Source organism: Opisthocomus hoazin, chromosome Z (genome assembly GCF_030867145.1).
Source record: "Opisthocomus hoazin isolate bOpiHoa1 chromosome Z, bOpiHoa1.hap1, whole genome shotgun sequence".
NCBI lineage: Eukaryota > Metazoa > Chordata > Aves > Opisthocomiformes > Opisthocomidae > Opisthocomus > Opisthocomus hoazin.
In genome coordinates this window covers 33,665,128-33,688,053 of record NC_134454.1, presented here as the reverse complement: position 1 = coordinate 33,688,053, position 22,926 = coordinate 33,665,128, and the positions used below count along the sequence as shown (strand labels likewise).

Here is a 22,926-nt window from a genome sequence, read left to right as displayed (position 1 = left end):
TGGAGCCTTACTGAAAATCATTCTCTTCTTTGTCAAATAGCAAAGCTTTCCTAAGTCAGAAAAGCAGTAGTTTCAAGTTGACGTTATCTGTTTCCTTCATCTGTCATGCACAGTGAAAAAATCAGTGAATTTCAGAAAACAGGCAGAACTCCGTTTTTAAAAAGAAAACAGTAAGCCTGAAGAATGTGTAGCTTGGTTCTTTGACTTCCAGTGAAGGCTTTCTTGGAGGAATGCTGTATCTCCCTTTCTCTGTCCTCTCCCTGAGTATAGTAGTAGAAATCTGGAGCAAGGAGTGGAAAGAATGAAAGGTTACTAGCAAGAAATGAGTAGGAAAGAATAGGGGTCACTGGAAAGCTATATAAAGATGGAAAAAGTGATCCAAGAGCTTGGAAGATGAGACAGCTACATGTGATGTAAGGCATGCGGAGATGTGTTGAAATGTGAAGCAGGCGTTTCAAGATGATGCTTTTTAAGAAGGAGGAGTAATTTCCACAGTGGCGTGCAAAGGCTCAGTTTAAATGAACAACACACGCACAAAAAAAGACATAACTGACTTGGAAAAGCATGTGGAGTGCAACTTTCCTACAGCACTTATCTGTTCTTTCTTGGCTTGGTAAGTTAATGTTGCCTTTGAAAAAGTGAACTGGAGGCCAGGAAAGTTACTGGCATTGTCTGTATGACTACACCACGGTCTTAGTTTGAAAAATACCAGTTAGGTTTGGGCTCATTTTTGGTGTATTTTTTTGGACGTTGAATAGACTTAGCACGAGTAGTTTTCTGCCCTGACTTACAGAATAGGAAGTGGGAGATACAGAGAGCAATAGGTGTCTCTGCAAAATCCTTTCTGTGGTGGTTGATTTGTGGCTTGTATTGTATATATCTGGCCTGATTGGGGAAAAAACTGCAGTAATCTGTCCAGAACAGTTTTCTCCCATTTTGTTTGGTTTTCTTTGCACAAAAGAATAAAAACATATGCAGAAGCTGATCTAACCTTGATGAACGTGATAGTTATGGAAATAACGTCATTCTGTTGGACCATCAGGTCAAACCTTGCATGACAATTCGGAATATTCACTTACAGCAAATCTGTACCTATCTGTCAAAAAAAGTAAGTGTGGTTAAAATAAATCAAGGATAAGGATGTTGTAATGTTTTGGGTTTTTTTTAATACAGAAGAAAAGTTCATGTGATAACCGAACTGTAAAACAATAGTTGCTGAGGAAATAAAAGTATCCTAAATTCCAGCAAGTAATTCTGCGAGTAGTCTTCTGAGGCTTTTTTTTTCCTTTTGGTGTGGGGAAAACAAAAAATGTTAACACAATTCCAGTGCTCTGGGGGTGACCTTCTTTCCTCTCAAATGTGTACCTGGTCTATGCGTTAGCCTTCTTGCTGTATTGTTTGTATGAATTCTAGTGTGTGTGGTCGAGTGAATTGTCTTGCTGTTCTGGACCAAATTCCAACGTGCCTTTTGAAACTTCTCCTGCAAATCTGTTGTGAATAGTCATGTAAGCAAGTTAGGTTGTGCAAACTCACAGGCTGGTTTTGCAGCAGCCGAAGGGCTTGGGTGTTGACTGCATACCCAGTTCTCTTGTTATTCTCAGAAATTTTTTTTCCTTCCTACTAGGAGCAAATGCCAGCATGACTAGGGTCTGAGGAAGTGCTTCTGTGTTCCTACCAAGGGTTTGCGAGTGCAAAGAAAGGGTGCAAGGACAGCAGGGACATTTTGAGCTACCATGGATATCCCCACTGATTTGGTGCCGTCCTCCATGGTGTCCCACCCTGAGGTGACTGAGGTGAGTAGACCACAATGAAACTGGCAGCTGAACTGATTGAAACCCTTTCTTATTTCCTCATGGAATCCTAGCTTTTTCTCTTGTCTCGCTTCTGAGTAATAGAGGGATTTTTGCCTGAAATACTGTGTTAAAGATATCAGCATTTGCTAAGAATGGTGTTATCCTTTGACACATGACACTGATGTGTTATACTACAATTTGTAGATGACAAAATATGGCAAAATACGGTCTTTATTGACTTCATGTAGGTGGTCCCTGCACTATGGTTTGATTTTTACTGTGCCTAATGAATACAAAATATAACGTCGTAATGTGTTTCAGTTGGAATAATACCACAGGAAATTTCAGGTTCAGTGTTCTTATCAGAAAAGCTAAAGTTTTAAGCCAAAAGCAGCAATAAAATTAATAATATTAATTAAAATTACTAACACACTGATTTTGCTTTCGTGAATCAAAGTGTGTGTTTCAGACTTGGTTTTTCTAAATACTTGAGTGATTTCTTCAGCTCGATGTACTGAACACCAAGTACTTGTGTTTTCTGGTGAAGTAAATATTGCAAACAGAAAAGGAGATGTTAATAACAGTCGAGAGTTCATCTCAGAAAAGCATTTTCAAAGTCCTTTTGACTTCATAGACACCCAAGTGTTACAACTTAAAACTTTTAAGGACATATATTTTACTGAAGAAGGCACAACGTTTGATCAAGGTAGACATCAGAAAATTGGAGAGGTAATGTTTAGTCTGCTTTTTTTGTTGTTTGCTGGAGATTCTTTCGCTCTGGAGACTGCATCTCCTATCAATATGCACTGAGAAGTACAGTAGTTCAGAGATCCCTGGACCCTGTGGAGTTACAAAAAACATGTCCACTAATGGGCAGTGATGTGAAATGAGGTGAATCCGAAATCTGCTTTGGAGAAACTTCTTTGTGTTCCTCTTCCTCTTGTGTTTCAAATGAAGAACTAGTATGTTTTAAAAATGTTTTAGTTGCTTTTCAAGCTTCTGTCCCTGTTAGGGTCAGAGAAGGATTTTACATCTATACAGCAAAACAAAACACCTGGGAGGAGGTGGATGCTGTATGCTTGCATCCCCTGACTGCCTGTCTGCTGCTGGACTCTTCTCCGTTTCCGAAGAAAAGCTCCCCCAGGCCATCTCCTCACGTGCTCTGAAAGGCACTTGCACCCCTGTTTCCATGGGCTCTCTCTTCCGAGCCTTCTTTACGCATGAGAAATTTGTGTATCTAAGGATTCCTGTTCAGGATAAATGCCTTCTCAAAGGGAAAATCAGGTCAACTGTGGTGCAAGAATGAGTGGAAGAAAAGCTATCACTTGGCGTAGTCACCACTCTGTTGTACTGAGGGGTGAATAAACGTATGTGCCCTGTGTCTGCAGGGAGTTTCTGCTGAATAAATCCTGCCTTGGACTTGCATCCCTAAACCGAAGGCTAGAGATAAATGGATTATTGTGGTCATTGACTGGTAATCCAGACATCTCTCCCTCCACACTTGGGTTTTAGAGGCTATGCTTCAATGAGATTTGACTTTGGAGCTGAGAAAAACTGGCAACAGGAAGCAAAGACTGGTGTCTCAGTATGGGAAATCATGGTAGAAAATACCGTTCCCTCAACTTCCTGTTGTAAAAGTGGACCAAATTTGATATCTGTATGGGCAGACTTACATGCATGAATGAATTCCCATGGATTTCAGTAAACCATTGTGGAGCTGATGGTTGATAAAGGCTTCAATTCTATGTAAAGGAGTAATAGCTCCAAACAATGAGCTGGGGGCCATGTGCATGTTTGAGGGTAAGAAGAGATTTGTTAACAGGCAAGGACATAATGACATATAGCTGAAGAGACAAAACTATTAGATAGAAGTATTGAAGTAAAGCACTTTTCAGACTGAGATTGCATGGGCTTGCCTTTCACATGTGTGTTGACATACAAATGAATTTTGGATGTAGTTTAGAAAACTACATTTATTAAATTTTTTTTTTTTTCTGGAGGACATTATTTCACCTTTTAAAACCGAGCAGATGCCACAGCATGCTGCAGAAGACATTTAGAGAATAATGCTTTAAGGAAGCGGGTTTTTTTAGACTTGGAAATAGCCTTGCATGCCTTCTGCATGAGCTAGATGGTATCTCAGTTACAAAAAGAAGTGTTTTGCTACTGCACTTTAAATTTTCTCTATCTTTAATCTTTTCTTATCTTTTATCTTTAAACTTTCCTTTAGTATTTCCAGATACTTGATTTCCTTCACATTTGGTCAATTTAGTCTTAGAAATAAGTATTATCTATTTTGTATACACATATGTGTATGTATGTGTGTACATCTTAGTAGTAAATATTCCTCTGTCTATTATCAGTCCTTGAACTGCACAGGGCAAACAAGAATAGACTCTTATTGACCACAGGGGGAGAATCCCAGAGACTTTAGCAGCACCTTTTGCAATCTGAAGCCCACCCTGACAAGTTTTTGCTTCAACTTGAATCCTGCAGATGGTTGCAGTGGCACCACAATGAGGGAAGTTCCTGATAATTTAATTGCAGCTGGTATCTTTCTCGATATTTGCCTTCTGAGTCAGCTAACAAAAGATTCACATTTTGGAAAAGTTTTTGGAAGTCAGTTCTTGACAGTAGGTGTGAAGTTGTTGTTACTGTTTTAAAAGATTCTTATTACTAGTGTGTCAACATAGAAACTGCTTTTGGTGCTCTCTAGAAGAAGCTACTGAAGCAACACATGTTCCACAGTCATGTCTCTTCATACCGTCCCTATGCACTGACCTGTCTGAAGGTTCTTTACCCCCCAGCATCCCATTACTAGATATATGGACTGGTGATTAAGAGCACAGATTTAAGGCATCTTTGTCATGTTTGAATGTGAAGGATAAGTAAAGTTTCAGGGTGGTTTAACTATCCATAGCTGAAATCTGGAATAGAAAATAGTTCTGGGACACCATTCACAATATGTCAAAGAAGCAAATGAAGAGAAAAAGTTCCAGAATATGCTTTGAGTTTCTGGCAGCGGGGTTTAATTGTAAGGCAGAATGTAGTGATTTCGAATTAGAAAAGCCATTCTCCTCCTAAAGAGAGAGAAACAAAATGTAACAGAACTTTTTGATTTTTAAGTTCGGAACATTTTGTGGTACATGTGATGACTTCATACCTCAGCTATGTATAAGCAAAATTGTGTCATAGAAACCTGATTAGTCTGGTAATGCAGTAAGTGGAAAGTTAAATAATTCTGTAAGAAGCGTTTAGCATCCCAGAGGGCTTTGCTATCTGCAGAAGGGAAACATAACAAGTGGTGATCTAAACTAATTAATGTACTCTGTGGAGTGATTAGTATCTTCTCTCTTTGTGAATGGCATGAGATGAATTCTGCAGTAACAGCTTTGAAGAAGAAATGATTTGAGCTCCAGTTGCTGAATGAACCAGGGACTTCCAACAGTGCTTCAGAAATGCTTAAAACAAGAAAACAACAAAAATACATCATTCTTTCTTTGCTTTTGCCAGTAGTGGATCCTACCAGCCAAATACTAGAAGTAATTGAGTACATTTAAATAACTGCCTTGCAGCTCTTCCAAAGAGAAATCCAAAGCAGTTTCCATTATAGCGGCCTTTCATGGCTGTGTGGTTACCAGAGCCAAAAAACAATTCTTCCACTCTGTGCCATTGAATACTTCTCTGTTTTCTTTTCTTTTTGTTTGAATTAGAGTGGAAGAGATTTAAACTATCCTTGCCACAGAATGGTCATCCTCAGTAGTTTTTTCCTCTTTGTAATGATGCTTGAGAACTCAGTCCTGTGGGGTGGCACAGCTGTCATCACCCCTTTCCCCAGCAAAGCCCAAAACAATTTGCATTTTCGATTTGGTGCCCAAAGTTCTACAGCCAACAAATGTGCCTATTTTTTTGTCCTCTTCTAGGCAAGTGAACAAATTAATGTCTTTACCAAAACAGACCTCTGGTGGTGGTAAAGAAGGTAAATGAGAGAACAAAAGGAAATGGTGAGACTGGAAGAAACTGCTTGTGATTAGAGGTATCTCCACCTAGTTACAGGCATCACAGGGAAAACTTAAAATACCAGTGTGCTGCTTTTTTTTTTTTTTTTAATCCTTATACTAGATGAGATTACCAGGGGTTCAAAGTAGACCAGTACTGCCTTATAGGCAGCTGCTCAGTACTGTGTGAAAAAGTTACTGATAGAGAATCCATTGTTGCCAGAGCCCTGAGGAAGATTTTTCTGTATACTGTTAATATATTTCACAAAATCAGTGCATCAAAGCAAGAGAAACCCAAACTGTCTGATGTAAATTTTAAGATAAAAAGTTATATTCCATGGTAAACACAGGAAAGTCTTCTTATTTCCATTTGGAAATCTCAATTTCCAGCCCAAAATGAAATTTGCTATGCTCATTAACGTAATTTTGAAGGAGTGTTTTCCTTGTAGGCTAAACTCTCCCAAGTGCTCACTTTGCTGGTTTGCTTGGTGAGCAGTGGTGGAAGGTGTGTCCCAGAGATGGAAGCAGCCCCAGTAGGCTAAAGCATTTTTTCAGCATAAAAGGACCAGTATTTTAGCTGCTGGAGACAGAATTAATTCCCAGCTTGGCTCACTGAGCACCAAACTGGGCCCAAAGGACACATGTTGCAATTCATTATGCATGGAAACCTGGGATGTTAGAGTTACAGTTTAGGTCCCGTGTCATGTCCCTCCCCCCCCCCGCCTCATTTCTTCCAACCTGGTGGCTTCTAAAGAGACGCAAACTGGAAACTCTATGCTGCATACCTCTCCAGAAAGCTCTTCCCAGGGCTGGGGTCTTTGGGTCTGTCCTGTGCTGCACTTGTCCTGCACAGCAGCCTGCATGGACTCACAACAGGTTGGATGTCTGGCTATGATGCTGAAGTTGAGGATAAGCCAGATAGGCAACTGAGAGTGAACAGTGTGAGATAGTCAAGAAGCTTTGTCTGCGTCATGACACAGACCTTTTTTGAAGGCATAAAAGGGTGGCATATTTCAGTCACTACATTAGCGATTGGAATATAATTGCCTTCCTGTGTCTCCCACAAAGCTGGGAGGTGTTGAGCCTATACCTATGTTTGGCTACTGTTTGTGAAGCTCAGCTTTCACATCATGAAAGCTCCCTCAGAGGAGAATGGAGCTTGAAGAGCTTTTAAGAAACCCATTCTGTACTCTGTAAGGGATATTTTGGCTCAGCTACCCAATTTGGGCTCAACATGTCCAATCACGTCCCTCCTCGTGGCAAAGCCAATTACCTTATTTTTGCAATACCTCCGCATTGTAGTGGTGGCTTCCCTCTGAGAGGAGCTTGGAAGGCAGAGACAGGGTGGCAGAGAAGTGCTGTGTGGTCTGGGAATAAATCTTTATTAATCAAAGTGTTTAAGCCATCCTAGTAATGTGAGGGGGGATGTGTTGATGTAGAACTATGCCCCAATTCAAATGGGCTTCATTTCCTCCTCAACTGGAAAACACTCATCAGAACATGTAGCTAGTGCTTGCGAGGAATGCAGCTCATCTGAAAATGCTGGATGTGTGGAAAAGGAGCAATATAGCAGTGTCTGAATTACTGGGTAGGCTGCTGGAGGGATGGGTTCACTCGCTGTCTTTTCCTTGGATATTTTTTTTCCAATTCTAGCTTTTTAATTTCCTAAATATCTCTTTATTTGCAGAATTCTACGGTGAAAGAGACTTTATGTGCATATGCACATGTATGCACGCTTCCTTTCTGCAGCAGTAGAAAGTGCAAGAAGTTGAAACCACAGCTGGCGGTCTGCGGACCTGTTGAGCCAGCTCAGTATGCTCCTGACCATCACTGCTCTTCACTACTGCTCTTGTGTTTGAATAGTGATTTGCATGGCTCCTGATTTATCTACCCTGAAAAGCTGTAGGGCTGATCTGAGGTATTTCAGACCTGCTAGTTAGTGATGCTGGCATCTTCCAGAAGAAAGTAATTTTTAGTTAGCTGGACTTCCTGCTCTCACCCATTCCTTTTTTAGCCCACGGAACCTGTTTTTGAACTTGCTTTTGTAGTAGTCGACAGTGAATAAGCACAAAGGAAGGTCAACACCCTCCCTGGTTTTAAAGTCAGTCTGTGGAGATTGTAATCATAGTTTCCAACAGGATCTGTGTCACTTGTGAATTATACCTCCCAGCAGTAAAATTGCTTCTTTTTCCGGTGTTGCTGATGACTGGGTCTCTTTAGCGCACTGAGTGTCTAGATATGTTGGGTTACACTTTTCAGGTATAAACTGTAGGATACAGAGAACTTCTCAGTTCATTTTGTAGTAGCTGGGACATCTGTTAACTCCCTAGCTCCATAGTAATACAGTCTACTACAAAAGCATCCTAAAAATTATTGGATATGCTAGCTATTGCTACAGGACCCATAAGTAACTTTATGCTTTATTGTGTTATAGCAGAGTTAAAGGCATCCCCTTACAAAGAGATTCCTTTCCTCGCGTCTTGTCAGCTATGTGAAGGGTAAAATGAGTCTAGTGAAATGAAGAAGTGGCCTGCTGTACTGAACCACCAAGTTTTTAAGTCTGCCAAACAGTTACTTTGGGAGATCCAATTCTGCAAAAGGAACATAAGGATCTGTTGTATCTTGGTGGTAGGGTTTCATAATTTCATTGTGCAGATGAAATTATGTCTGTACGTAAGGCATAGTAGGCATAGGGATATAATGAATCAGGACCCTTGTCTTGAGACTTTTTGATTGTTTTGACTTAAATTTTGGCTCAATGTCTCCACTACTTCTACTTTAAAGGAAACATTGTCTTTTCCCCTTTATTTTTAAACCTCGTGTTTCTTTTGCATTCTGCACTTTGAACAATAGTTTGTGCTTTTCGTTAAGTAATAGAGAAATTTTTGTTGCAAATGGGAATTTTTTCTCATCTGTTACAACTTTACTTTCATAAAACCCATGGTTTTGCAATTGTGGATTAAGAAAGTATTTATATTTTGATTCAATTATTTCTATACTTACTTGCTTATGCTTATATTAAAGATATTCTTAATTGACACCCTTATCTGACTATTTTGAAGTTGGTGATTCCCCCAAGTTTTTCAGCTCTAGCCTTCCTGGTATGTTGGTAAACTTTAGACTATTCAGCTAAACTGAAAGCACTGCTACTGCTTTTCCATTTGCTGCTGCACTAAAGCTAGAGCTTTACGACACCTATTGCTGTTTTAGAGTCCTAGTCTACCATTCCTAATTCTGCATTTCCTCTGAAATGTTTTCTGGATTTCTGGGCAGCACTGAGAATTATAAATACTGGTTATGGGATCCAAGTGTAGCTACTTCAGAATTAAAAGCTCATCCTGTATAGAATGAGTCTCCTCTGAGTCTCGCAAACTTCAAGGAGACTGCGTGAAAGTTGCATGACTTCTGAAAAATTGAGGTCTCTGGCTTGTAGTTGGCATTTCATTGTATGCAGAATTGTTGCATTTCCAGACTTTCTTGCCAAATAAATTGCTTTTCATGTCCTCTCTGTGTTCTGGGCAAGAAAACAGCAGCATTTTGAGGTTTATTCAGTAAAGGGAAAAAAAGAGCAGACTGTTTGGAGAGTTAAGGGTTAAAATATTTTAAAGAGTTTTCTTGGATGTGGAATAATTTTGGTGGCTTCCAAGTTTTAAAAGTTCTGTAAAACTCAGACCATAGTATTCTAAGAATGCTCAGCTCTGTTTTTTGAGAAATGAAGGCATCCATGCCTGCTGGGGGGGGTGGTCCTTCTTTCTCTTTTTTCATTTTTTTGTCAGGTGGACTGAGGAAGTCTGCAACCTCTTGGATTGCAGTGGATTTTGTAAAGTATCATTTGCCCCTTGTGCTAACTAATGATTTGTTTAGACAGTATCAATCAGCGGTATTTGAAAACTTGTTGGTGTTTGTTTTCCACCCTAAGCATCTCTCCTTGTGCAGCCGTCACCAGGTGGGCTGCCACTCACCACCGAGCTGGCAGGATCCAGAGCTCCCCTCTCACCTTCCTGCTCCAGGCAGCCAGTGCCTTCTCCACGTCGGTCTCCTCTCCAAGAGGGGAAGCAGGTAGTAGGCTGCTCACCCAACAGCATCCCGTGGGCAAGCTGCTCCATGCCTTGGATCCAAATCCTCACCTCACTCTTCAAGCTGTGGTGGAGAGGTGGGGCTGCAGCAAGACGAATCAAGCACAAAACACTGGAAAGTTGCTTACATGTGCTCTTCTTCCCTGTCTCCCCACTGCCACCCCAGTGGCATGGTCCAATACCATCAAAGGAGAGGAGCCAAGAGGACAAGTATAGCAAATAGTAGCTGGAAAGGCCAGTGCCAAGGTGACGTTCTGGCCATGGGATGACTAGGTGTTGACTGTAGAAGCAGAGTGAATTTTATTTATTTATGAAGTTCTGGTGCCACATTTGCTGGTCTGTATGTACTGTGTTATGGTTATAACTACATCTCGTGATTTTAAGAGATGTAACTCCATGTACTCAGGATTTTCTTCTGCTTTGGTTCTGGATAACTGTTTTGAGTATTAAATCAACCTCACGTGGTTAGAGGCAGCTTTGCTTTTAGTCTGCCGTTACTCCATTTGGCTTGATCTGTCTTGTTGGTTTATAATTCAGCCATTTTCTTTTTCAACACAGATGTGTCCTAGAGGCTTAGTTAACATGGGCAATTTGCAGTTGAGTTTGTTTTAAACTTCTGTTGAGATATACTAAATGGATGAGGTAAATCTTGGGGCACTGCACATCTGGCTTACCCCAGCAATGAAACACAGTGAGTAAAACTGCAGGAAATTAAAATATAAACTTCCCTGCCCCTTTTTGCTGCAGGGGCAGGAGAGGGGATGGGTCTGCCTGCTTGCATATGCCATTACGGAATGTTAACACTTTCGGTACTCAGAGATACATTATATTTCCCTCCTGCTTGTGCTTTTCCAGTTAGATAGCAGCATCATGGGTAAATGTGATACCTTGGAATTTGTATCTTTGTGACCTAGGAGGTCAAAACCTTCCTGTAAGATATACACTGGCATCTGAGAAACCTGATCGTCTGGAAATGCCCTGATTGAACTTTTGTCAGCAAACTTGCTCTTCTTCTGTTTGTCTTTCCCTTGGGACTGAAAAGATTGCTTTTAAAGAATATCCCAGGTTTTGGATTAGCATGCCCTAAAAACAAAACTTCTCCAAAATCCCTTATGCTCTTATCCCAGCGCATTTGTTCCTGTGTCTTCAAAACGAGAGAAGCAGCCAGCGAGCCTCATGCAGTTCCTCTGGGATTACTCCAGTTTTGTCATGCTTTTAAATTTAACAAGTCTGACTCTGTAGCATTTGACATACTCTTATGTGCATTGCATACATGCAGCCCTGGCTGGGCATTTTGTGAAGACGACAAATGTACAGCACTTATCAGTGCATGTTACAGTGACCTTTTTTTATCCTATTTTGTTTCAGATTTCATATGAATAGGCCGGGGAGGATATTACAAAATCGAGGGATAATTCACATTCTAAGACCATGTGCAAAACAAAGGGACAAAAAAAAGTTATCTACACATTTTTAATTTCTGAATTAAAAATATACTTTCTGCCAGGTGTGTAGCTGGCCTCTCTCCACAGGAGCAACAGTGGTGCAGGAGTCAGTAAGCGTGGGCAGCAGCCATCTGAAAGAAAAATTTAGATCAATTAATCTGTAGACAAAGAGAGAATTTATTCAGAATCGCAGAAGTCCATTAGATCCTAGAGTCCTGACTTCCTCTGTAATTCAGACTACAAGACTGCATCCAGATATTCCTACAAAGAGGAAAAAAACCAGGGCATTCACGTAATTAATGCAGATGTTGGCAAGCTTTTGTAAGGGCCACTAGTTCATTCATATGACTTCCTCTCTCCCTCAAGGGTTCTTATACTTGACCTGTTATTACCACATAGTCTTTAACCAAAGAATTAAAGCCAGATGTCTTGTAGCTAGGTCTCCCTTTGTTAAGTATCCCTTATAAATAACTTTTTCTGTGCAACAGAGAGATCCTACATGAGAACTTTTTAAAATTCTTAAATAATTAAGGCTGAAAGGTTTCTAACCTAAGAGTTGATGTATCCTAGAGGAACAATAAAAGTTTTATAGTCACTGAGCTGAGAAATACTATTTACTCTAGCTTTTTATTATCCTGGGTCTGCAGATGTTTCTGATTGATGTTTAGGTTGGAGGTAAAATCATTCTAAAAAGATCTTTCCCTTTAACATAAATCTGAATGCCATGTAATGCATCTGGGGATATAGGTGGAAATTTTTGTATGTTGCTTTATTGGAATTAGCTTAATTGTGTTGACAAACAGAGGGAAATGAAAGGAAACAAATAGCTTTGGGTAACTCTAAGGAAATATTTCTCAGATATTATTTTCACTCAAATCCATTTAATAATTCTGTTTCCCAATTCTGTACCCTTTGGGTTTCAACATGAAGGTTAGGTTTGCTGTAGAACGGCTGGAGCTGTCCAAAACATGGATTTTTGTCTGCATGTTTTAACGGAAGAAATTCTCATCTTTTAGTGTTGTTTATCTGTTCTTTGTTTGGGTTTGTTACCTGGTTTCTTGCTAAAACTGCTCCTCTTATTGTGAAAACTCAAGTTCAGTCAGCAGAGTTTCGCAGCCATAAAAGCAGGGTGTCAGAGCCAGATCTCCTGGGTCTCTTCAGAAAGAGACTTTTTTTGACGTGAGTTTCTTAGGGTTTGGTGCTTTTTAACATTTACTTTTACATCCTCTTTGATAAGCCATGCTAAACAAGAAACTAGTATGTTATTTAGAGGGGTTTCTTTTTCCAAGGCTTGCCCTTTGGGAATTGCACCTGAGTAACTGATTATAACTGAGGAGGGAAACTCATTAAGCACTTTCTTGTTAGCCAGCAGTTCTGTACAAAGCTTCTGCATTCTGGTGGAGTATGAGGTTTCTTTGTTGCACCCATAGCTGTGCTCAGTTTAGTTCTCTGCAAGGAAAGTTAATCATGTATTCCCTGACATAGCCATAACAATGCTTAACGCAAGAAATAAGGTTTGATGCTTTCAACACTACTTAAGTCAAACATTGCTTTTTCTGATTTCTTGCCTCACTCTTTCTATGTCAAATTGGAATAAGCCCATTCAGATGAGTTATACTTAGAAGCATGGTGCATTTCAAACCTTGTTTAGAAACATGGCTGGTGGAAAAAGTAGAAAGTTCATAGGAATACAGTGGCATGCTTCTTGTATTGTTTATAAACGCACTTCATGCTTTGTAGACAAACACAGCCCCTGGCCCTGGCAATTCACAGTCTTAGAGTGTATTGGCAATGTTAATCTAGGGTGTTCTTCACAGTTCTTAAGAAAGAATAAGAAGGAACGCCACTGATGGAGACCTGAATGAGTCAAAACCTTCTGGGAAATGTAATCCACTTTTCCTCCTCTTTGAGGAGTTCTTCTTTTAACATTGCTACAGCCAAACAATGATTTTATGCACTGATAATGCAAATAAGGTGTCCTGTAACAGACTTAACTTTTCTTAATTATGAACTGCATGCCCTTCTCTCTAAGCAGACTTTCCAGCAGGTCTGCTTGGCCAGAAGCTTGTTTGCTGTTCAGTTTATAACTGCGTCAGAAATCATGCTAGCTTTCAGAGCAGATGGAAGCATTTCTGGTTGTTTCTAATCTGGTTGCTGTTACTAGACTCCTCAGAGTAATTGCGAGTTGTGGAATGCCATTTGGTCTGAAAAAATAAAATCTGATCTGAAGCGTGTTCCCTTCCTGACCCCTGCCCGCTTTCTGTGCATGTCTTGTCCATGGAGGCAATCATATGTTTTCAGTTCTGATGTCATTGGTTTTTTTCCCTCTTGTTTTTTTTCCCCTTTTCTTTCAGTCCACAGCCATGAGCGAACAACAGTGCTACTACAATGAAACCATTGCCTTCTTTTATAACCGAAGTGGAAAATATCTAGCCACTGAATGGAACACTGTCAGCAAGCTTGTAATGGGACTGGGGATTACCGTCTGCATCTTCATAATGCTGGCCAACCTCTTGGTTATGGTGGCTATTTATGTCAACCGCCGATTCCACTTTCCTATTTATTACTTAATGGCCAACTTAGCTGCTGCGGACTTTTTTGCAGGGCTGGCCTACTTTTACCTAATGTTCAACACAGGACCCAACACTAGAAGATTGACTGTAAGCACCTGGCTTCTCCGTCAGGGTCTCATTGACACTAGCCTGACAGCCTCTGTAGCCAATTTGTTGGCCATTGCTATTGAACGGCACATTACAGTTTTCCGAATGCAGCTACACACTCGAATGAGCAACCGGCGAGTGGTGGTCGTAATTGTTGTTATCTGGACTATGGCCATCGTCATGGGCGCCATACCAAGTGTCGGATGGAACTGTATTTGTGATATCACTCACTGCTCCAACATGGCACCACTCTATAGTGACTCCTACCTGGTCTTCTGGGCTATTTTCAACCTGGTCACTTTTGTGGTCATGGTGGTCCTATATGCTCATATCTTTGGGTACGTCCGCCAAAGGACTATGAGAATGTCCAGACACAGTTCTGGACCTCGCAGAAATCGGGACACCATGATGAGCCTCCTGAAGACTGTGGTCATTGTGCTTGGTAAGTGCTTACTTTGCCTCCACTGTTCTCCCTGCTCTGTTTCTTGCCAGGTTATTTTAGTAATGCATGTCCAGCTTATGGGAGGTTGGCAGCATTTGGAAGACACTAGCAGAGGTGGGGGCAATAAGAACCCCCAGTATTCATTACTGTGTTGGGACTGTCAATCTTATTTATGGAAGTGGGGATCAGAGACTTGGTCACTCAGCTCTGTGACAGAAAAGTGATGAAAATCCAGGACCTCCAGGTGTAAGGTGGTGGGTTTTGCAGCAATGCATGTTTAAAACCTGTTGTAGCAGCCTATGCTGTGCAGCATTCGCCCTTTTGCCTTTGAAGGTGCCAGGTGGCTGCAACCTTAAAATAGTGCGGGGAAAGCTCAGTCCTACACTGAAGTACCTCTTGCCTCTTTTTTTCCCCATCCAAAGAGTGTGGTGTGTGTTCAGGCACTACTCCCGTGTCTGAAGAACAATAAGAGGTTGCAGGCTATTGATGAAAAGATTTTGCGTGTTAAGCACGGCTGCATGTACAGTTCATTCAAGTCTATGATGTCTGGTATCTTGACATTTTGCGACTGAGCATCAGCCAGGTTGCGACTGCAGAAGGGTAGCATGTGAGGCACTGGTGTACTTCAGCACACTGCTCAGGAGGTGCCTAACCTTCAGGGCTTGGAAAATGGGGAGACATGAGGCAAGATCCTGACACACTTTGGAGTCAGAAGGTTCCTGTCTTTTTGTGGATGAATGTATTTCGTTTTTGTCTGGGGCTCTCAGTTTCTTACACAAAAGCACAGCCGGGATACTGGGTACCGTTCTCTGGTGAAGTTCTTTGCCGTTCGTTCTACTCTTTGTTGCTACAGATAAGTGAGCTGCAAGCAGGCATGGGTGGTGCCGGTTGTCTCCTTGTCCCAACCTGTGTTCCCACCCATGAGGTTCTCCCACACAGTACACAGGTCTCTTGGGATCCTAGTACCCTATTGCATTGTGAAGTTGCCCTAGTAGTCCATAAATGCAACTGTACACAGTCTGCAAAACCCAAAACTGAGCCTGAGTTCTTGCTTTGACATCCTGATTTCCATGGCTTTACACTGTGACTTGTGCTTTCTAGCAGTTAGTGTCTGCACAAACACGGCAGAATAGTTGCAGAGATTTGATGTGAGTCACTGTGTCAACTTATATGCTAGTTTAAGAATGTACATGTTGTGCTGTGACCTAGTGATAGCTATGCAACCAGACCGTGACCTGTATAGTTGACTAACCTGTTCAGCCATTGATAAGTTGTATTTCTACATGTCCTACTCTTCAGGGAAAGCGTCTCTGAGTTTTGCGAGGAAGACTGTAGTTGTGAGTTAAACCTCTCCTGACTGCCTGTTGGTTTGGAAATCTGTCTCTCCCCATCTCCGTGACTCTCCCCACCACCATGATTCTCCTCAGAGAAGGCAAGATGGGGTTAAGAACACAAAGAAAATTCAGGTTTTGCAGTAATCTTTGTAGGAAATACATCCTTGTTTTGCTTCCTGAATGAATTGCTGTTCATACAGCAGTGGAATATTTCCCATAAAGTGAAAGACTGGCTCAGACCTTTTAAAAAAAAAAAAAAAAATGGGTGGGATACAGTAAGTGCTTATAGAAGTGCAATGCAGAGTTGTAGGAATAAATAAGTAATCACTGAATAAATAGCACGTGGTAGCTAATGTCAGGCAGGTTTGGGTCTAGAGGTATGTATCCAGCTGGAAGAGTAGGTAGTGACTGCACCCTTCTCCGTTCACCTATGAGCAGAGGTCACAGGGAAGACGCAAAAGCCACCCACTGTAGTCGTAGCAGTAGAGAAGTACAAGGAACATAAAGTAGCATTCCCCACCCCATTAGTACCTTATTTTTTTGCAGATACTGTTCTGGGAACAGTGGCCAAACTCTAGAGGTTAAGCAGCATTAGCAAAATTAAAGGTGACACAAGTTTAGCTGCTCACGTAGTTCAGTAATAACTGTGATTCCTCATTGGGGCTATTTGGAGTAAGATTTTTCAGGACTGTAGGTAGCACGTGTTAAAGCTTTCTTAAATTGAAACTGGACCTTATTTCTTGGTATTGGTGCAGTTAAATTCATTCTGTGTTGTGCACAGACTACTTCAGCACCTCTTCTAATCTGCATAAAACTTCATTTACAGAGAGAGATAATATATTATTTTATTAAATCTATTTGAAGAAAATAAAGGCACGCCCAGGCTGTGACACTCTTCATCCCATATTTGGATCTCCTATTTCAGTATTATTTTGAAATAGTGGTTTGTTTTTATTCAAAGCAGTGTGGTTTCTTTTGTTGGAGGAGGTCAATCGTAGGGCTGTACACCTCCTTACCACCTGTGAGACACAGCTGCAAGATAAAGATGGCTGGGAAACAACCGTGAGTTTGTTTTGGGTTTGTTTTTGTAATAAATAAATAAATCGCCTGAAGCCAAGAATCAAGCCTGGGGGCAACCACAGAGACTTTTGGGAGTTTAAATGTTTGTGCTTTAGGGTGTTAAGCAGACTGATAGATGAACCATGAGAAACATCCATTAGTTGCCGTCAGCTGATGAGTCATCCCGTATTATTGAATTAGCACTTCCAGTGGAGGATTGTTTTCTGGTTCTAGAGGAAAAAAGAGAAGTGAAGCATCACTTCCAAGCACTGGCTAGGTGATGTCTTGCTTTGGAGTAGATGATGTGGTCAGCCTCTTGATCAGATGGGTGTCCTGGTGCTCTGATGCTGCTTGTAGTCTGCTTGAAAGTCAGGCTTAAAATTTTCACAAGGAAGAGAGTAAAGTGTTATGCTTGCTGAGTGCCTTCTTGGGAAGGTTGTCAATGCATAGTGCTGTGAGTTTGTCTGCTTCAGCTTTGGGAAAGGCAGAAAAAGTTGGTGTCATAGGCTGCATGGAGCAATTTGCTGAATGTTTATCTCGTGCTGTCTAACTTTTTCTGCATCAGTGATCGTCAATAACAAAGGAAAAGACCCTCTGCCTTTCTTAATAGTGCAGATCAGAGTAATACATTGCTGTCTGAGGCAGAAACCAGCTTTTTGCTGGAAGTGGAGAGGGGCAGGGAAGCATTCCTTTTTATTCTTAAGATCCCGCTCCCGCCTCTCCTGCCCCACAGCCGAGTTGGGGAAGGGAGCTGGTGTGTGTCAGCCCACTTACCCAGGAGAAGGCAATTAGTTCTGGAGGAGAGGGAGGGTGCCTTGGGAACCATGGAAAAACAGAGCTGGAAGTCTGAGTAAACCTGTGAGCGTTGGCAGTGGGAGGCAAACCAGTCCTCGTCTTAGGATCTTTGTTAAAATGTTGCTCAGCTGTAACCAACCCCCTTGTGATTTGGGCAGCAATGGACTGTTCGTTTGACTTTTAAACTCCCATAAACGGGTCTTCCTGAAGTTGTCCTGCTGGCTGTACTCCCAGGCAAAGCCTTTCTGCTGCAAGATGATCATCTTTTCCCCCGTTCCCATCCATGCTGCATTTTGAGGGGCAGGAGGGGGAGGGATTTAACACAAGAGCTGCTTGTTTGTTAGCTGCCCACCACGGCCTGCCCTCCTAGCGCCTTGCTGCCCTGCTCCAGGAGGAGAAGAGCATCCCCGAAGGGGCTGCCATCCTCCCGGCCCGGTGGTGATGCGGTCAGCATGTGCGGGGTGGACGCCAGCTGCCTCAGACAAGAGGGTGATTGTGTGGGGTGGACACTCAGCGCGCTGGCTGGAGCAGTCGGGATCTGGCACACTGCGTCATCCCACAGAGCGGGTGGGATGCTGGATCCTAGGAACAAGTCAAAAGCAGAGAACAGATTTTTTTTTTTTTTTCATGCCCTTTTGTGTTTTTTTTTTTTTCTTGAGTAAAATATTTTGAACAGAAGGAAGTGATTTCATAGTTGAGCCCTTTTTTCTTTTAACAAGGCTGCTTTTGAAATCTTTCGAAAGTAACAAGGAACACAAAGCTCTTTCACTAGAGCATGCCTTTCCTTCGTGCTGGGGCTGAGGCAGGACTATCTGTGCACTGCACATAGCTGTGAAATCGGGTCTGGTTTGGCTTGCAGCTCAGTGACGCTTCGCCTTTCACCACCACCCTGTGTTATGCTGAAATGAGCAGTCAGTGGAACAGGCAGAAACCTGGCAGATACAACAGCTGAAAGTTGGCATTCTCTCTTCCACTCTCCACATATTCCTATCTTATTTTTAAGGACAAAGCAAAACTGTTTTTCTAGTGGAGGTCGTAGTTAGACTCTGAATGCAGTTGGCTGGGCCAAAGGCAGGTTTGGCCCAAAAATGGATGACAACATCTAACTGTTTTAAGAAATGGCGAAAGCACCAGAAAAGGATTTCGGAGCTCAGGGCCGGAAAAACTAGCTCTGCTCTGGACTTCCATGGCCTGGAATAAGTCATGAAAGGCTAGGGTGTTGTAGGGGTTCTTATATACCTGTGTTTGTAGGTAGCCACCAGCTTGGGTCGTTACTGTTAGAAAGTTAGCCTGTATATTCTCCTACCTAAATGCTGATTAAACACCCATCCTTCATTTTTTCAGTCCATGTTTTTACGATGTGGATAACTTTTCCTTATACCTCCGTACATGTCTTTGGGCATTCTTCTCTATTTAGACATTAGACTGTGAGATCATGATACTGAGGTTTTATGACTGAATTTTAAATAGCAGCAACCCTTCTTATGTGTATTTCATCAATCCTGCCAATTAGCCTTTGGTGTTGGGTGAGTTCTCAGTGGTGTTTGGCCAAAATTAGGCATGCCTGTTGAGCTGAGCGCCATGGCTAGCCCCCAGGACGTAGGGAGAGCAAACAATGAATTTGTGATTGCTTACCCTTTAAGTTCCTGGGAACTAAGACGACACTGAGTCCTTTCCTGGCTGTAAGACCATCCACTTTGGAGGAATGTAGTTTATACTCTAGGATCTGGAAACTAATGTGGGCACAGATAAAAAAGCAAAGGTTCTTTTTGTATAAACTGTTTTGATTTAAAGGAGCCTCACTGTGTTTGAAGACAGTCCCTTACTTATTATAACAGAGCAATAAATGCAAGAAAAACATCTGGAAGTTCAGCATAAACATCTGGAAGGATGGAACTGCTCAACAACAGCTTTTTTCCTGCTTTCTTTTTCTCCCACAGTTATGAATTGCAGAAGAGACTTAATTTTGTACTTTTGTTCCTCTTTCACAGCTAGGTACCAAACAGGGACGGAAAGCAGCAAATAGCTATGGTAACATACGTGAGTGTCAACATATGCTGCAGCCAGACAGTTCAAGCAAATGAAGTGCATTATTGATAACTTTAACCTTTCTGGGTGATTGATTGATGTGCAGCACTTCATTCCAAGATCAAAAACATGAAGTTCTGCTGAGACACATTTTTTAAAAGGTGTTTTCAATATCCACACTGTCTCTTCTGGCATGCATTCTGCATCTTTTCCCTCTTCCTCCTCTCATGCACTAAAAGCACTTGATTTTCAGCAGAAAATAAAAAGACTGAAATAGTGCTACAACAGGAATGACAGCACTGTATGTTTACCCAGAGGCACATCTTTATTTCCATACCTCTTGTGCGTGTCAAGTGGTTAACTGCCATGGCCTGTCTTCATCAGTCCCGAAAGCATAAGGCTTTGACCTACCTAAGCCTTGTTAACTGTATTTCACCAGTTACCAAGTAAGTGGTCCCGGGCTGAGATGATGATGATCTTTTCAAGACAGAGCTTGGTTATGGTGTCACTTGCACTTCAGCAGACCTTCTGTGCCCATGGAAGGTTATTCTGGTGGGCCAAAGCAAATATCGGCCCTGGTAGTGCAATGCAACTGATAAGAGGATCTTTTGGAGAGGTCAGGGTTTAACTCAGAATGCTGTGTCTGGAAGACGACAACTTCATCTATTCATCTGAGTCCTGCTGGCTTGAAGAGATCTGAGCTCTCCAGCAGCATTTTCTCTGAGATGACTGAAAATGAGAATGTCGTCTTAGCTTGGAGATGTCTTTCCACCAGGTAGCAGTGGCCACATTTGGAGAAGAGCAGCATCTAGCTGGTCTTTCTCCTTGATGTTACTACATTTTCCTTAGAGAGCTGGGCTGGGCAGTGAGATCAGGCTGGTGTTCATATGAGAGCAGCACACTTCACAGCTTCTTCTCTGGAAGTGGGGGAGCATGAAGCCATAAATACCGGGTTACCCTGTGGCCAGCACAGGGGGCTTGTGCAGAGTCACCAACCCTGCCTGACCCCTACATCACAGTAATGCCACTTGTGTGTTGATTTAGTCCTGATGCAAAAACAGGGCAATAAACGCTGGAACTGGTGCTGGCAATAGAAGTCTGACCATCAATGACTTTCTGTTCTAGCACACAGGGTGCAGTTCTGTGCAGTCCCAATGTTTTTAGATAAGTATATTTTAAAAGTGCATAAACTGTGAATGTGATCCACAGTCGAGTAAACTGGGAAACTGTGGCTGATAACTGTAGTCTAAATGCAGCACTTCTCACAGAGTTTATTAGATTAATTCTTATTACCATTGTGTAGAGAAGGAAGGTTTATAATAAGCACTTTCAGAGCTGCAGTGTGATGGCAATACTTTCAAGCTGTATCAGCAAATATTTGCATGAAGTGAAATCTTCAATTATTCTGTAAGATTTTTTTTTTTCATAGTACACCTTTTCCTACAGGATTTTTGATGGCTTGGGTTTCTTTCTTTTTCATTAGTGGAAATCCTTTAGAGTAGTTGTGATTGCTCCTCAGAAGCTGCTTTGGAGGAAAATAACACATACAGTTGGGGGGGGTAGGAGGGGTGGTGTGGCTTCTAGGACTTGCTGTTGCTGCTTATGAAGTATTGTCTTTTTTTTTTCTCCTGTGCATCTTAATAACGTTATGGTATTGACTTATAAATAAAAAATGTACACTCAGCTTGCGAGTAGGTACAGTAGAATAGAAGTCTACATATTATTGCTTATATTTGTTAGATTTGATTGTGAAATCATTCAGATTTAATAACAAAAAAATAGAATTTTCATGTTGTCTGTTATCCATAATGAGAGGACTAGTATTTTTATGTTCGTAATGGAAATGTCCATATTCTTATTTTCTAGATAAATATACTTGATTTCTATATTAGACAGATCTAGCACTGTTTTATGAAAGAAAGACAATTTTTTGCAAAGAACTATTAAAAATCAGTTACACTTCATCAGCAAAATCTAATTCTGCTTTCAGTTAAAATAGGCATGAAAACTTTCTAGGGATCTAAGCTGTAATCTGTATGCAATTATGCAGTGATTGGAGTGTGTCTTAAATTTAAGACCCTTTGGACTTGCATAGGATGTTTCTTACTTGCTTTTTTTTTTTCAAGGAGTAAAAGCAGCACCATGTGTGCTCTCTGACAATCTGTCTCTCTAAATCTCACTCACAGATCATATTTATTGTCGTTTATAGTCCTGCAAATGAATTCCAGTTGATCTTTTTGAATTTTGTCTAGTAGCCCCAACCCAGATCTCTTCCCAGTACGGCTTAGCTGGCAAGGATATTGAAAGGAAAAAGAATAAGGAAGCACAGTATCTGGAAATTAGACTGTGGTCAGTTTGTTTCTGTGGTAAACTTCATAAGTAGCTTTTTTTTTCTAAACAAGCCTGTGCAAGCTCTTCTTGCTGAAGCAGAATTATTGGTGCCTTGGATAAAGGCAGCTATTTCTCTGAACCCAAGCCTCATTGGGTGTGTTGGGAGTCTTGTTCTACATATTTTCCTTAATTTCTTCACTGTTGCTCCCCATTAAGTCTATTGCATCCCCAACTAAAGCTGATATATCCCTACTATCTGTCCTTTCTCTAAAGTATTCTAGGTATCCCTGTGCAATTCGTTGCTTCACCCTGAGGAAACCATTTGGAAGTTTCCCCCTTCTTTTCCCCCTTCAGTTAAGAATAAATTTGTTTGGTTATGTTTTTTGTTTAGGATCCTTTGAGACTATGCTTTCAGGAACTTCCATCACTTCCCAAGGCAGAAATATGGTTTCATTTTGTTTTTGAAGGGGGAAAATCCCTCTAGTAAATCCATTCCTTTACATATGATGGAAATGAGGCCTTGTTTAACAAAAGTCTTTCCGCTGACTTCAGTATAATTTATTATCTTTTCAGGGAAGAAATAAATCTGAACAGCAAAGGAAAGCTCTCTGTGTTCTTCCAAGGATGGCCAGAGAGGGATAAACCTGGAGTAGTTCTTGGTTTATACTCACATTCAGCTTTTGAGTTAAACAAAAAAAAAAAAAATTGCTTGCATAGGTTGCCTTTTGTTTCCAAAAGGCTTCTAAACATGAATTACAGTCTTAAAAGTAGGTATTCTTCTGAACAAGGCCAAGGGAATTTATTTTTCTTTATGAATAATAAGGTTTGGAAATCACACCCTTACCCCCAAGCAACAGAATCCAACCTTTTCTGTTGGATCCAGGTGGAATAACAAACTGCTGGCTAAGGAGTGAAATTCACTTAGTGAAAATCCATAAAGCTAAAGCAAAATTAATTGGTACCGT

The 22,926-nt window shown here is 41.3% G+C and overlaps 1 protein-coding gene across 6 annotated transcripts in view; it reads left to right on the top strand.

Annotated features, from left to right (window-relative positions):
* LPAR1 (lysophosphatidic acid receptor 1) overlaps positions 1-22,926 on the top strand; it is a 78,732-nt gene that overhangs the window by 23,634 nt on the left and 32,172 nt on the right. For 5 of the 6 annotated variants that reach the window (XM_075411257.1, XM_075411260.1, XM_075411258.1 and 2 more), the window contains 2 exons: positions 1,625-1,793; positions 13,667-14,414. In XM_075411257.1, coding sequence (XP_075267372.1) covers positions 1,734-1,793; positions 13,667-14,414 — 808 coding nt within the window. In that variant the 5' untranslated portion in view covers positions 1,625-1,733. The remainder of the gene's footprint in view (positions 1-1,624; positions 1,794-13,666; positions 14,415-22,926) is intronic. The other variant, XM_075411262.1, reaches the window with a different exon arrangement.